Source organism: Pelobates fuscus, chromosome 3, assembly GCF_036172605.1.
Source record: "Pelobates fuscus isolate aPelFus1 chromosome 3, aPelFus1.pri, whole genome shotgun sequence".
In the NCBI taxonomy this organism is placed as follows: Eukaryota; Metazoa; Chordata; class Amphibia; order Anura; family Pelobatidae; genus Pelobates; species Pelobates fuscus.
Genome location: NC_086319.1, coordinates 331,186,255 through 331,203,396, shown reverse-complemented (window position 1 = coordinate 331,203,396; position 17,142 = coordinate 331,186,255). Strand labels below are relative to the sequence as shown.

Genomic DNA, 17,142 nt, shown 5'->3' with positions numbered 1-17,142 from the left:
TTTCAATTATGAACACTGTGAAAATCTATATATTTTTTAAATACATAGGTACTGATAGGTGTTACAGGAGTGATTGCCAATAATTCTGTAATCCAGATCTCAGAAATTATTTTTGAATACATAGAATTGAGACATGGATTTGTTTTTAGCACATTTTTGATTTTTGTCCAGGAAAGATAATTGGCGTACTTAAAAATGAGAACTTTTTACAAGGGCAAACTTGTTCTTTTGATCTACGTATATCAGTGTCCCAAAACTAAACCTGTCCAAAGACCAGCCACCAAACCATTTTCCAACAGTATGACACTTACCTGGAACTCCTGGCCACCCGCAGTCCTTCTGATAGGAAGTGATATGCTAAAGCTTAAGTTAATACATTAACATGACAACTTTGGACATTAGTTATTGACTCATACCAAGGAACATTTGAAATGGACAAAGGAAGGACACTTTTTATGGGTGTTTAGTGGGGGTTTTGCCAGGGAAGGGGCTGTTCTGATAAATTTAAGGTGACTTTCTAATGGCAGTTCATGGCACTTAAATGTAATTTCAAACCAGAACAATGCATCCTATTTACACAGACTGATTTTTTTTTTTGAAAGCAGCTCTTGTAGTTTAAAGACACATTACTGTGCGTATTATTGCTGGGGAGCTCTATTATACACTGACAACTACTATAATACAGAGCTCCTAGAAAAGAGTATGTTGGGATAGAAAGGAAAAATCAGAGGAATCTTTCCTAAATAGGGATACTTGTGATGTCAGCTGACATCTCTCAGCCGATGAATTATGTACAAAGTTGGTAGTGTACTGTGTATCACTTTAGACCAGAAACATCTGAAGGCACCCTAGAGAGCCAGGTACGGTCAAACCATCAACATTTTGATAGGTTACCATGGAATATTGTCAGAAGACTCCTGGCACCATCATCACTACAGCACAGTAGTAGTTATGTTGCTTCTGGTATACCTTTAAGATTGTCAGACTTGTATTATAACTCAAAATCCGGTTATCACAATATGTCTAAATGAAGCAAATGCGTTGACAGTAGGTGATTATATCTCCCATGCCTTATCTTAATTTTGTTCAGAGGGAAGCCATCTTGTTTACTTTTCTGCCTTTACCAAATGTATCTTTGAGTCATGTGTTTCTGTATGCTAAAAAAAACGTTCAACGTAATATGTTGTGATTAGCGTTGGTGCATGTGTGCCAAACAACAAGAGAATGTTTTAGGTTTAGTACAGTAATCTGCTGAAAGTGGAAAGCCCTCCACGTTCAACCCAGCAGATGCAAATGATTGGTTTTGTCTTGAGAAGTAAAATCAAATCTAAATTGCATTTACCTTCTCTGCCACCACAACACTTGTCTTCTAGTTGTAGTCAGGCCCACTGCCTTGTGCATTGTCTATATTTGATGTTTCAAACTTATGCATTCAAATCTCCTGTATGCAGTAAAAAAACAAATACATATATATATATATATATATATATATATAAAAAAATATAATTACTTGTTTGTTTGTTTTTCAGCACCGAACCATAGTCTATTCACTAACTTGTGGCTCTGTCCATATATTATGTGATTGCTGTGCACACGTGTGTTACTTAGAACATATACACACAGCTTTCCATATTATCATGACAATTGAATGTGTGTGTTCTTTATATTGTACTTGTTAGTGAAAGGATCAATAATCTGTATCCCTGTATGAAAGCATTCTGTGAAAAGAAAATTGCACTAGGAGTTGTTAACTAGAATCTAGAGCTTAATATGGCGAATTGATGAAGGGAAGTAAGAACGCTGGCTTCTAAAAGTTAATATGGCTTTGTCTAATAGATATTGCCAAAATTCAATGGAATACTTTAAAAGTAAATCTAGCATTTAAAAGTTAAATAACACTGAGCCTGTTCGTTTTGTCTTTGTGTTTGATTAGGTATTTTGACATTTGTGCAATCACTTTTAATTATTATTTAACTTAAAAAATGATTGCTACGCTTTGTATTGTAATTTGTCTCCGTATTAAAGCTGTATTTAATAATATTCAGTCCACATTTCAATCAAGAAATGGAACAGACAAGTTTGCAGCAAACAATATTTAACCTAGCAACTCATGTAACAAGAATTGCTATTGTAGATAACTCCACCGGCAAATGACTGATAAATTAACGGTTGAAATTGACAAGTGACAAGAAGTCTGAAAACATCGTTTGTCTGCTTTCCGCTGCGAAGGTGATATCCGTGAATTTCAAATAATGTCACTACCTGCTCTTAGAACTGTGAAAATAACAGGTAGTAAGCTTGAGAAAACGTGCAGTTTCACCAAAATCCCTTCTTATAACCGCGTTGAAACACACTGAGTTTCCGTTTCCCACTGTTACGTGCTTTCTTCAAACAGTGTGTCTGTGTTGCTAGTTTCATAGCCATATGTATTTATTGGAGGGCAAACCTCAACAGGAGGGGAGGTTGAAACATGCACAATACGTGCAATCCTCTATCGTTATTCGTAGTACATTTGAAGAATAAAACAAGTCATTTGTTACAATTTCACTGTGAGAATTCCAAAACTGATCACAGAAAAGTATGTATCCAGGCTTCAGCTGCCACTACAATAATAATAAAAAAAAAAAAGCGTTGTATTTTTAAGCTCAGTTTATTTTTTTTTGTTTGTTTTTAGCTGACAATATTGCATGCAATAGGTCTGTATTTATGAGCAGCAAGTTAGAATTTATATTTAGAAAACAAAAAAAAATAGATAGTACTCTAGTACGGCTTCGGATACAAAAATAAAATTGAACTTTTGTTAAACTTTTAATAAAACTTTAATCAGCGAATATCCGGAACATACAAACAGGAATAGATAGATATACATGTGTGTATATATGCGTATCAAGAAAACTAGTGTACATAAACATACATACATATATACACATATAATACTAAGGTACTAAGTCAGATATAATAGTGAGTGTACCATATTTTTTTGCATTAAACTGTACAGTCTGTTTTGTAGATGTGTGTTGGCATATATCTGTGAATATCAAATGACATCCTCTTGTAGAACTTAAGTAAGATAATTATTTGATTTTGTGTTCAAGAAAATGAGATGAGTCTATTTTCACTATAATAGGACTAGAAATGTATATTTTAAAAGCATATCTAGCCCTTGGTGGCAAATCACCTAATTGCCATCTGCAGTCACATAGTCAAAAATGCAAGTGAGATCATTGAAATGGCCGCCGTACTGCTCCAGATCTTCACCATGTCTCTACCATATTTTTTTTAGCAAATTGTAAACTTGGAAAGATATGAATTCTGTTGTGAGCCTGTTTTGTGGTACTCCTTGACATTTGTACTTTTGCACTGTGCAAGGCAATCGTGATCTTGATTTAAGTTTTTTTTTTATTTTTTATTTTATTTTTTTTTTAAATAACAATTTTAAGCATTATTTTATTAAAGGGCCAGTTTAGGCACCATAACAACTCTCTCACCTTAAGGGATTAAACTGTTCTCGATTTGCAAAACCCTAAAAGGTTGCCTCCAGTACCTATCTTCAGGTCCCTCACGTGGCATTAGGCTTCTGAATCTGAGTTACAGGAAGCATGGAGTGCCGACGGGCAAGGGTGCCACTGATTGGCTAGAGCAGTCGGCTGCTGCTGTGAGCCAATTTATAAAAAAAACAAAAAATATATACCATTTAACGGTTTAATCCCCTAATGTAAGAGAGCATCTTGGTGCCTCCTGGCACCATAACAAATGAATTTAGATGCAATTGTTATGACCAGAGTATTACTTTAAGGTAATTTGCTATTGCTTTGCTTGTTTTTGTACCGTGTACATTTAATTTAACACACATGAAGTTCTAGTTATCTCTCTGATTGATGTATTTACTTATTTAGCCTCGTGATTGACTGCTTTACTGGCATTTTTGCTCCTCCTATCGAGAGGCAATAACAACTTACTCTAATTACATATGTCTGATCTATAGACATCTTTTAATATCTTCCTTTTCTGGAAACTTAAAAAATGCAATGGCACCTACCAGACTGCATTTGGCTTATTAACCAATTCAGTCCTCTAAAAGTCTATAAAGAGGGCTGTAATTACCACAGCCATTCATGTCATAAAATGTGGCTGTATTTATAATCAATTTAAAGCTTAGAAACTGCCCTTCATCACCTTAGTCATTTTTAATCTAACATGTTGGAATGGAAACAATCTTTTTATTTCTAATATATTTAAGTAATCATGATTATAGGGATTTGTAAATTCCTGATGTACCACTACATGGTGTCTGTCACTCTTAATTTTCCTGACTTACTTTGTAATACATAATCTTTGAACTTGAGAAAGACCTACTGTTGGGTTGAAACGTTGTTCACTTGCCTTGGGGACCTTAAACATTTTAAATGCTTTTTCACCTATTGATGTATGCTTGCCATTTCTCTTTTTGGATTCTACGTTATAACAAATGTCAAAATATAAAATGTCCATATCCTGTAGATCAAGAGCTCCCAGGACTGTCCAAATGCGGGGCCTGTTTCTTGGTGTCACATGTTATTTCTTATTTATTTTTTTTGTTTTTTTAGTTACATCTTAGAAAATCACTTGGAAATTGTAATATTACTCATATAAGCAAATCTTATTATGCATAAAAACTTGTAAAATCGCTAATTCTAGAATAAATTACAACTGTAGTTGACCAACAACACCATGTGCATTCAGATCAACGCTAACTAATTTTAAGTCATTATCAGCTGCATTCTCAAGTATAAACAAAGTGGTCAAGATGAGTAAGTAGCCACACTTATCCCAAATTCGGTGCATGTTTCAAAGAAGAATCACCTGTGCAGTACTAAATTAAATGTAACATTCAGGAGACATAATTGTGTCAAAAAAACAAAAAACCTACAAGTTCAAATCTTGTTTTCATTTCTCAACCAGGCTGGTTGATTTGAATATTCAGGTCAGATTTTGCTTGAAAGTAAGACTTTTTACAGGAATTCGCTCCTGTGAATAGCATCCTAGTTTTTTTTGAGGTTTTTTTTTTCCATTTGTAGGTTATGCAATCCCCTTAAGGCTACAGAACGGTTGTTGATTCCACATAAGCAAATATGTGTTTCAAAGATACTTAGTAATATGGATAGGGAGCCTTTTGTAGGTTTTAAGGGAGAGCATAATTGAAGAAAAATGGTTTGTGCTTCTAATTGTAATATCACATAGAATAATATAGTTTTTGTCATTGCAAATAGTGCTTTACTGTTTTAATTGTATTGTGATACTTGCCTGCTAACTATGTAAAACATTTGCTTCCTCTTTGCAAAAAAAAACTATGGCTAGATTTAATTGAATAGTGTTAGCTCTGAAGAGGTTATACACAAGTCTTTTAGTCAGAAATGTAGGGGAGATATATCAAAGTGTTCTCTCCTAAACGTGCTCTAAAATACTGAGAGTGGAGTAATTACCATGGAAACATGAGTAGACACTAGAACAATACAACCAATTTAATACTGATGCTGATTTGTATACCAATGTATTTTAAAATTAAAGTAAACAATATTGTATTACAGTTATGTATTCCCTATTGTATCCTCCTATTCATGTTCCACAGGAGGATACAATTGGTAATTTTAATCATCTGTCCAATCAAACAAATGGTAAATAAAAACAGAATTAAAAAAACAAGTTCGGAATGTGGTAAATAAACATGCCACAGGCATTAAGCACTGTGATATATATATATATATATATATTAGTGGCAATAAAGGGTTAAGCTGACCTGTTGGTACAGTTAGGGAATGTTTAGTGAAAGTTCACCCCTGGTTAGGTTGTTGGGCAGAGTGGGACAAGTAGCTGGGCAGATTTGGTGACACAGCTGTTGCTGGGGACCAGAGCTGGATGGGGATTGGTTGATGGCCGCGAGCAAAAGAGCGGGAAGCCAGGTAAGTATAAAAGTGACAGTGCGAGTGCAATCCCTGTCAGCTGTCCTTTAAGACAGGAGAAGCACAGATTGACCCTCGCCCTCCCTCCCCTACTTGTTGGAAAGCATGGGGGCAAAGTCATCCTCAGGTTCAAGTTCTGAGGAAGGATATGTGTTACATGGTTTTATATAAAAGGCATGTTAGCTATGACTAACTGGCAATTAAGTGATGGTGAAAGTTAAAAGTTTTGGAAGTAAAGTGAAAAGTTTATTTAAATATGTTACCTTTATCAAGTTATGGTGGTATGCCCCTTTTTAAGCTTTAAATAAACACCACAGCCAAGCCCATTGAAATATAAATAAACTGTGCTTATTGTGTGGTCTAAGTTATTCATGCAAAATATTGCCTAACATACATATAGTGCAGCAAGTGAGTATTTGACAATTTTTGCAAAACCATAGTCTATTCAATTTATTCAATACCTGTTAATATGTATTTCTGATTTACATTGATCTTAAACATTGCAGAATATACCATTTCTCTTACTCGACCAGTGGGCCACTAGTTGATCTTTCTCTTACTCGACCAGTGGGCCACTAGTTGATATTTCTCTTACTCGACCAGTGGGCCACTAGTTGAGCTTTCTCTTACTCGACCAGTGGGCCACTAGTTGATATTTCTCTTACTCGACCAGTGGGCCACTAGTTGATCTTTCTCTTACTCGACCAGTGGGCCACTAGTTGATCTTTCTCTTACTCGACCAGTGGGCCACTAGTTGATATTTCTCTTACTCGACCAGTGGGCCACTAGTTGAGCTTTCTCTTACTCGACCAGTGGGCCACTAGTTGATATTTCTCTTACTCGACCAGTGGGCCACTAGTTGATCTTTCTCTTACTCGACCAGTGGGCCACTAGTTGATCTTTCTCTTACTCGACCAGTGGGCCACTAGTTGATATTTCTCTTACTCGACCAGTGGGCCACTAGTTGATATAAATTCCTTGCTGACCCCAAGAGTCTCATTAGTGAGAATGTGTTGGAACAATCTATTTTAATTGTAATTCATGTCTTAAAATTGAATTCTTTTAAATGGGGAAAAAAAGTTTTTACTATTGGAATATTGTTGCTTTTCATAATTGTTATGATGTTCACCTTCCTATCTCACCAATCGAGGGAAGCTTTCCCTTGAGAAACCTTTCCCGAGCTACTTGTCTCCGGTGGGATGTTGAAAGGTAATTGGGAGACATATTACTAACTTCTCAAACTTCTACAAAAAGAGTCCTAACCATAGATGTCAATCCTATCAGAGTCGGGCTAGGCAGTGGTGGAACTATATAGTAAGTTATGAAGTCAGAGATGCAGTTTTTTTTTTTTTCATCCATGTTTTATTTTCCCTTAATATAAACTGTACTGGGGTTGTTTACTAATCTGAGAATTGTCATGAATTCAAAGTTCATTTTTAATTTAAGGCTAAAGTAGTCATGTCTGCCTCACTTTATGGCTGTACACCCAGTCATTACACACACACAAATTTAATAACCAAATAAAACACTAAAAACTCTAGTACAGCTAAAAAAAAAAGCGTGTTTAGCATAGCTGATAAGAAAACGTATACAAATTGTGAACAACAGCAATGGACTCCAAATGATATATTTCCTGTCTATTACAAATACACATTTAAAGAGATGCAGGAACCTCAAATGTCTTTCCATAAATTAGTTTGAAACAACAAAGCCAAAGCATTGATGTTATTTTCATGTAATAAACTATAGTAAAGTTTAGATGGAATTCACTTTAAAGTCTATTAGTGTTTCAGTGTGGACGTGACCAGTCTTGATTTGTATCACAATTTTCAAAACCTTAGTGACCATTACCGTTCAAAAAAAAAAAAAACATTTGATGTATACAGCCAACAAAATTCTGTGATTTGTCAGAGGAGCTCCCAACTTTCTTTTGTAAAGAAAGCATGAAATTGCTCTTTGAACTCCTGATTATTTTCTGCTGGAAATCTTTTGATTGATTTTTGGAAAGACTGCTAAGCAGATTTAAAAATGATCAGCGCACTGTATAGACAGTTTTTAAAATGCTATATGATGCTGAATAGACATTTCTGATGTCACAGCCACTTTAATTATTTAGGGGGATTAGACAGACTTGCTCAGTTATTTTCTTAATTTTACTGAAGTATTTGGCAGTCATGGAAGTAACTTCTCTGTATAATTATGTTTGTAATTCTTATCTCCAATATACCCCCAAAGACTGTCATATCTCTTCCAACACTGTTTATGCCAGCCAGCAGATGCATGTTCACCAACCCATCCAAAGCACTGTCATTCACACACATTTGCACGTATTATTATTATTATTCTATATCATTTTTTATTTTCTGTATTTCTACTAAGAAATAAGACAATGGCGAAAGAGTTCAGAGTTAAACAATACTTAAAGTGTATTCTCAATATTACCTAAGGAGGTTTTAATACACATCAATTAACTGATACGATCGCTAAAGATGCCTCATTTTTCTCATTAATTCAGATTTTCTCAGCCCCCTTCAAAGTGGTGATCTTGCATTTCATTATAGAGAAAACAACATTTATTTAGCAGTTTTGCATATTTATAAGTTTATAAATACAAGCTGGGCATTTGCAACAATACTGTGTCACTTGGCTCTACCGTACACATTAAAAAGTACAATATTATCTATGCCTATTAATACTTTTAAGGAGAACAGTTTGTGAGATCTAGTATAACATTCCTTTTATAGCTATTAAGGGCAGGAATTGACAAATTTGCCACAAGTCTTGAGCTGTTGGACAGCAGGAAGGATTAAAAAGGACAGGCACGAATTAGTATGCAATGGATCACCAGCCCATTTCAAATATTGGCTAGTTAGAATGGCGCCCTTGGTAAGACTGCAGGATACATAGCAATACAGTTTATGTATGTCCTCTGTGCATGTGTGTAATTGAGGGGATTGTGCAATTTGGATAAAGCTGTTTGCTTGGAATATAAATTCCTGTAGCTGTAAATAGATGACCCTTGGACGCTGCTCCAATGTCTGAGGAATTCTGTCTGACAGACGTTGAGGGACTGTCTGTTAATCCTGTAAACTTGCTTCATTACAAACTTCTTTGTATCTGTTAAATTGCCTTTACATTACTGGATATCCTGGTCAATCACCTAATTAGACAGGATACCTTTTAATTTAAGACCATGAATTACTCCTGAGCTCCTGGTCAATGCTATTAGACTATCATTTGGAATGTCGAGCCTGGACTGGTGTATAATGGATTCCTGAAAATCCTGTGTTGAGTTTCTTTAAGCACTTACGTACTTTACAGCAAATATGTAATCCTTTTACAAAAATAGTGTTTCTGTTCGTTTTAACTTTTTAGCATTACTTTTTTACTTGCTTTCTCTGCAATGGTGTATTTTGTCTGCATGGTGCAAAAATATGTTTCAGTGTCCATCAGTTAAACAGATTCTCCGTTGTGCCAATGGGTTTTGCAGAAATAGGATTCTGGGTAAGACTAGGTGCTATCTGATAGCCACAGTTCTCATGCAGCGCTCACATTTTGCAATATTCTATCACATGTTGTAAATCCGCATGCCCGCTGACCCATAAAAGCAAACAACTTTTATTGGCATTAAAGTATTTGACAGGCTCAAAGTTCTGTTTAGTTTCTTTCATTTTACAGAACTGTCTCTATAAACCTCTTCATAGAGTCACGTTTATATTAAAGGAGCAATTTAGTATTAGGAATACAAAGCTGTATTCCTAGCACTATAATGTCCCTCCTGACAATTAAAGAGTTAAAAACCCTTTAAACACTCACCTTATTCCAGCAACGAAGTCCCTTGGTGAAGACGTTGGAGGCATGCATTAGGCCTTCCCCATTGGAAAGCATTGAATCAGTGCTTTCCTATGGGGATTTTGAAGACTCTGGACATCCTTGTGCAAAGCGTGAGGACTTCCAACATCGTTTTGACATTGAACATCATTTAAACTCTGTGAAACAGCAGGAAATGGCAATCTGGTAGACTGGCACTAGAGGCAGTCTTAACTCTGCAATCAATATAAACATTGCAGTTTCTCTAAAACTGCAGTGTTTTGCATTGCAGGGTTAAGGGGGCAGAGGCAGTGCACCCACACCACATTAATGAGATAAAGTGTTGTGGGTGTCTATAGTGTCCCTTTAAGCTGTAAAGACTGGCACAAGATCATTAAAGATCCACCTTCAATGCCATTTTTCCACTTTTCCATGTAAAATAGTGAGCTGTTTGCCCCTCCGGTTGATCAAATTTTAGTCCTACGGAATCTGTTGGCGCTATATAAATCGCAATAATAATAATAAATAATAGTCCAGGCATTTTTAAAAATAAAGTGTTCAACCAATAACCAAGTCATGTGTTTGTCTTTTTATCTCTGTCTGCCAATTTATGGAGGCTTATTCACACATTGGTTATTTAGATTGTAATCTCTAAATGAGCTATGAACCCTTTTTTTTGTAGATATATTCCTTGTACCTCCTCTTATATTGCTTGCACTTTCTGTGTCGTTGTTATGTCAACTCTAAAGTGTTAAAAGCACCTGTTATCACTATATAAATAAATATGCAGGTAGATACAACAATTAAAGGTGCTGAATGAAACTAATGCGAAATCAGAAGCTGTGGCCTATAGCTTGACAGCAAGGAGGTGGGAATTGGTGTCAATGTACGTGTGGAATTCAGGCTCTGCCTCACTGATGCAATAATAATATTTAAAAATATACAGCGTGGTTTTTATTTTTGTAAGGAATAAGCTGCAACAGTTATGGCAAGACATTTTCATTTTTACAAGTATACTAGTTCCATATTATTATACTAGTTTGTCACAGCATAAATTCCCCCGAAATTGTATCTTTTTATCCAAAATAGAACCGTCAATAAATAAATTTGAGAATGTTTCCAGTACGCTGTAATGTTTCACAACAACACAGCAACTTCTATTCAGTTCCTGACAATTCCTGGTTTACTAACAATATAAAAATGTAATTTTCTAGACCCACTTTAAAAAAAAAAAATGGACAAAAATCTATGCCATACACAGGTTAATGTTTTAAGTACCATCCTGTTTCATACATTTCTTATTGAAAGGAAAAAGTGCCAGAACGTCTGTAGATCAGAATCACCCAACGTTGGCAGTGTTCAGTTTTACAATGCTAAATGACATCATCTTCATTAGATCATCGTCGTATTGTTTGGCTATTTGCAAATCTATGCCGAGAGGAAGAACCAGTTTCAACACTGGGGTTTTGGTATAAAAGAGCAATTCTGAATCGAAAAGGATAATTTAGAGAGAGCATTTCTGGGGCAAAGTTCTAAAACATGGAGTAGTTGCTGGTTGTTGATGATTTCTCCACTTTTAAACCTTTCCATATAATTTAATGAGAGTTCTCAAACTTCTAAAGGTTTGGCAACCAGCAAAAAACATTCCATTGGTATCCATGGAGCTTGCTCTACTTATAGAATTATGCAACAGAATTGTTACAAATTGAAAAACTCACCAGAGTGTTTTTTTGTTTTTTTTAAAACAGAAACAAAATATTTACCAGCTACCAGTCGATGACTTCTTAGCAGTTATTGAAGTACAAGTCAAGCCATGCTCATCTGAGCACAATTAATTAGATTCCTTACCTATCTGGATGTTGGAATTGATCTCCGAAATACAGAAATAGTTTTTGTACTTCTTTGAGAAGAGAACATTTAACAGAAATTAAAAAGTTTTTAAAAATCATTGCATAATGACTGCAGCAGCACATTTCTCTGTATATGTTTTATTCTGATGAGCAATCCATTTCCATAAGCTTCTGAGCAATAAGTTACTTGGTAAATTGCAAATAATGTCTGTATTCTTTTGTAGGTAAAAACAGTTCTCCAAAGGAAGTGTGATCCATTTCATGCATCATGGGGCCCTGCATATTTCATGTCTACACCATGCTGGTAACAATAACGTTGACATCTGCCATCAGTTTTCCAGAAGACGACGAACCTATCAATATCGTAGACTATCATTGTAAGTTACCCAACTATGGTATTTTCAAGACACATGTAAAACATGATGGCAAATTCTATTCTTAAAGTGCCGTGCTATGCTAAAGTATCTTTAATGGTTAAAATTCATAGGATTCCTTTTACCGCATTTACACATTTTAATTAAAACTATTTATTCCTGCATAAAGCAGGATCAATACACTACAACAAATGCAAATGGGGTTCTATTTAAAGAGGTGACATTTTAAATGTGGAACAATCACTATGGAAACCAAAATAATGGCCACGTTAACTGCTCCACTTTTAAAGGGAAACTATTGTCACCAAAACAACTTTAGCTTAATGAAACCGTTTTGGTGTACAAATCCTGTCCCTGCACTCTCGCTGCTCAATTCTCTGCCATTTAGGCGTTAAATCACTTTGTTTTTGAACCCTAGTCACACCTTCCTGCATGTGACTTCCACAGCCTTCCATAAACAATTCCTGTAAAAAGCCATCTAATGTTTATCCTTCCTTTATTGCAAGTTCTGTTAAATTCAGATGTTCTTATCCCCTGCCATGTTAATAGCCTGCTAGACCCTACAAGAGCCTCCTGTATGTGATTAAAGTTCAATTTACAGAGAAATAAATACAGTTGGTTAAGGTAAATTACATCTGATTGAAAGTGAAACCAGGTTTTTTTTTTTTCCTTCATGCAGACTGTGTCAATCAGAGCCAGGGGAGGTGTGGCAAGGGCTGCATAAACAGAAACAAAGTGATTTAACTCCTAAATGGCAGTGACTTGAGCAGTGAAACCTGAGAGGCATGATCTATACGCTAAAACTACTGCATCAAGCTAAAGTTGTTTAGGTGACTATAGTGTTCCTTTAACCCCTTAAGGACACATGACATGTGTGACATGTCATGATTCCCTTTTATTCCAGAAGTTTGGTCCTTAAGGGGTTAAGCTTTGCCCCTCGGCTGCCCTTTATACATTAGCCCTTCTGGAAAAATATATGCTTCAGCAATTTGCTACAACTTCTTAGTTATGGGTGAGAGTTGAAATCACATCAACTGCAAAATAGTAGCATCTGTCCCTAGTTCCTAGCTCCAAAATATGTTGTTTTGCTTAAATAAATGCAATCACAGGAAATATTTTACTACAGATATTTGTTTTGACTTTATCTATGTAGAGATGTAATGAGATTAAATTACATGTATCTCCAGTAAACTGATTTTACGTGCACAATAAGATGTTGATCATCCACTGTCACTTGGGACGTGCCAGAACTACAATCATTTTTAGTTGTACTTATTTTGATTTCAATTTCCTTAATATATGATTTACCAGCTGTTAGTTCCCCAGCTGTTTTAGAATGGCATCACCCATGAATCCTAGCCACCGGAACACTGACAAACCAAGATAGGAGTCATTGTTCAAAAACAGCTGGAGAGCTTTTGATCACTGTCCCTAGTTCAGCATGCCGGCTGCCAATCACTACTTTTTAATATGTAATTGTTATTGGCACAAATATTCTATTACACTCCCACTGTTTATACTATCTACTTTTAGTGTTACATGCAAGCGTGCTTTACAGCGATAAGAAAGTGGTCTTCTTAAAGACCACACATAACTTGAAAGGGTTAGCAAGTCATTTGCTGACATTGGCCATATTGTATTCATTTATATTCAAGGCATTGCAATAGGGATTTAGCCTAAACCCTTCTACACCTGGTATATACAGCTAATCAATGCTGTATATTGATTCTTTAGCTCTGTAATCCAGAGTGATGGCATATCCTATTTTAACTTGCAGATTCCAGGCAATATCCAGTATTTAGAGGACGCCCTTCAGGCAATGAATCTCAGCACAGCCTGGACTTTCAACTGATGCTAAAAATTCGAGACATACTTTATGTTGCTGGAAGGTAATTTTTTCTTTAATCTGTTTATTTGAATTGAACTCATTTTCATGTTCTCTTTCTGGTAAGATGAACAATGCATTAAAACAACAACTTGTAGAAAGGCTTCTATGTAGGAAATGAAAACTGTGCTGCTTGTATTTTTTTTTTTCCGTTTTCGGTTTGTTTGTTTTGTTTTTGTCTGTGTTCGAATGCAAAGTAGTAGGCCGCTTATGTATCTGTTTTCTTGCAAATCTCAAGATTAAGTAACATAGCTCATCCACAATATCTCTACAGTAATGCATGATGATTACTGTCGCCTTGAAAAAGACCTTACAGTCTAAGAAATATGATTAAAGAATCTCAATGCAAACAGATGCAGTCACAAACCAAAGACATGCACAGTCTTTAAAGCACAAGAAAAAAAGGTTAGATTGCTCTGTGACCAAAAAAAATAATAATAATAAAATATATATATATATATATATATATATATATATATATATATCGAAACCTGGGAAAGTGATACTCTTACAATAAATCAGGGAAAATGTAAGTCGTAGTAACCTTCTTTATACAGACAAAAGAAATTCACGACTGCAAAACTTGTGCCTTGTCTGACAAGGGCCTTGCAAATAGATTTGTCACGCTACGCATGAATACATTTAAATCCAGCATTTTTCTCCATATCCTGAAATAGCTTCTTTGTTTATCTCAAATAGAGATCAAGTTTATGCCGTAAATTTAAATGAGGTCCCGAAGACAGAAATAACGCCAAGTAGGGTAAGTCAAAGCACTTGTTTAATATTTTTTATTTATTGGTCAGTAATTCCTAAGTTTGTTGTATGCATAGCTTTGTCATTTATTGGGCTGTAGTAAAAGTCTGGAACGACCCCACTATACAGTGTCTTTACCCTTTTAAAATGAATAGAATTATAGACTTAAAAATTAGTCTTGAGATGGATTGTATATTTGCCGTGATATAGTTCAACATTCTTTCTCAAGCTCTTGGACAAATGGATTCCTCAGGAGCATCATGGGTGCTGTTGTTCTGCAAAAGCTTGAGATCCCGTTTATGATGACCGCTGCTTTTTAGACTTAAAGGATCACTATACGGTCAGGAACACAAACCTGTATTCCTGACCCTATAGTGTTAACACCACCATCTAGCCCCCCAGGGCCCCTCATGCCTCCATAAATATAGGAAAATCTTACTGTATTCAAGCCTGAAGCTGTAAATCTGCATGCTGTTTGCCTCAGAAAAACAAGTTGTCTGCTGACATCATCAACAGTGGTAGCCTGATCCAATCACAATGCTTCCCCATAAGATTGGCTAGGACTGACAAACAGACAGATCAGGGGCAGAGCCAGCATGATTCAAACACAGCTCTGGCAAATCAGCATCTCCTCAGAGAGATGAATTGATTAAATTAATCTCTATGAGGAAAGTTTAGGGTCTGCATGCAGAGGGAGGAGATACTGTATGTTTGGATGCATTTTAGGCAGCCATGACCCAGGAAGGATCTCTAACAGCTATCTGAGGAGTGGCCAGTGAAGTTATCACTAGGCTGTAATGTAAACACTGCATTTTCTCTAAAAATACAGTGTTTACAGCAAAAAGCCTGAAGGTAATGATTCTACTCACCAGAACAAATTCAATAAGCTGTAATTGTTCTGGTTACTAAAGTGACCCTTTAAGTCTCTTGTAGTGATTATTATACTTAGACTGCCCCTCTAACCACTCTAAAGTTAGTCTGCTTGTAAGAATTCTACATTCTCATTTATATGAAAAAAGTTTTATACATAAAAAAGTAACATTTGATTCTTCAACGCTTGATGTCTTTAGTCTTTAAAGATAGAAAGAGGGGGAGAGTGGAGTCACGTGACAAAAAATAAATATATATATATTTTTTCATTCTGTCAGAGGTTGACATGGAGATCAGGACAAGCAGACAGAAAGAATTGTGCGATGAAAGGGAAACACAAGGTGAGGATCTACAGGACAAGCCTCTTGCAAGCTGACTTCAAAAGATGGACTTGATAGAGACTAGCATCAAATTTCCAATGTCTTGTGTTTTTTTTTTTCTCTTCTCTTTAGGATGAATGCCATAACTACATCAAGGTTTTTGTTCCAAGGAACGATGAAATGGTCTTTGTCTGTGGCACAAACGCATTTAACCCTATGTGCAGATACTATAGGGTAAGCATAAAAATTGAGCTTATTATCTACATTTGTGACCCTTTTCTCCTACAGGTTATTCATGCAGTGTGTATAGCATTTATTAAATGTAGATTTAATTTTACAAAATGCAAAATTTGTTATCCTTGAAAATTAGAAATTCTATCATTTCAAAGAAAATGGTACAAAAACGTTCCTATTATTTAATTGTAATAATTATGTATTTAGCACATTTCAACATTTTAAATGTCCAGGAGTAGAGCGTGGTTTAATAGCCACTTTCAAGGGTTAAAGGGACATAACAGGCAGGACCATCCGTGATAAAATGAACAATATTAATTATCTGTTAAATATTCCAAGGCTGTTGCACTTTAAAGTCCAAATCTGCAGCTGCCAGACCTCTCTCTGGTCACTTAGAAAATCCTCTAATCTAGAGCCACTTATTCTGATATTTGGATTTTTCTTATTCCATAAACTTCTGCGCACCCAGAGTTTTAGGATATATAGTGTATCCATCACCCACAGCTCCACTACTCACACAATATATGCGGAACTGCTCAGTGAGCTGATACTTGTTGTACCATGGCTGTTATCAGCCTAGTTTGCAGTTTAGTGAAACAAATTGTGCACAGCGATTTGGCGAGCCAATGACTGCCCTTCTCTCACGCTCTTTGCAGGGTAGGAGAGACTTGTCCATTGTAGTTGGACACATTTTGGATGCAATGGAGGATGCAAACATTCCTCCTTTAATATCTGATAGCTGGAGCCAGGCTAGATTTGCTACAGCAACTATATTGCAAATCACTGTAAATATAAGCCACTCTCGGTTGGGTGATTGGTTACTGGGAACTCACTGTGTCATTGTAAAGGTTACAATGCAGAGTTGTTATTCTGCTGAGACTGATTGTTTAATCCTTTTTTTTGTATTTAGTTCCTCTGGTACAATGATATAAAGTGATGCTTTTTGTTTATCTTTGTTTTAATCAGAGAACCCCATTCCCTAACAAGCTTTGTCATATTTGAGAAAAACATGAATTCCCATACTTTTTATTGACTCTAAATTACATTTTTAACAGTCAGCTCAGTGGCACATGCACACTTAACAGCAGCATCCCATGGCCTTGTCTG

General features: G+C 35.8%; 1 protein-coding gene across 6 annotated transcripts in view; it reads left to right on the top strand.

Moving 5' to 3' along the window:
- SEMA6D (semaphorin 6D) overlaps window positions 1–17,142 on the top strand; it is a 61,012-nt gene that overhangs the window by 27,860 nt on the left and 16,010 nt on the right. For all 6 annotated transcript variants that reach the window (XM_063449034.1, XM_063449033.1, XM_063449037.1 and 3 more), the window contains exons 2-6: window positions 11,824–11,976; window positions 13,751–13,862; window positions 14,558–14,618; window positions 15,760–15,822; window positions 15,934–16,035. In XM_063449034.1, the coding sequence (XP_063305104.1) occupies window positions 11,868–11,976; window positions 13,751–13,862; window positions 14,558–14,618; window positions 15,760–15,822; window positions 15,934–16,035 (447 nt within the window). In that variant the 5' untranslated portion in view covers window positions 11,824–11,867. The remainder of the gene's footprint in view (window positions 1–11,823; window positions 11,977–13,750; window positions 13,863–14,557; window positions 14,619–15,759; window positions 15,823–15,933; window positions 16,036–17,142) is intronic.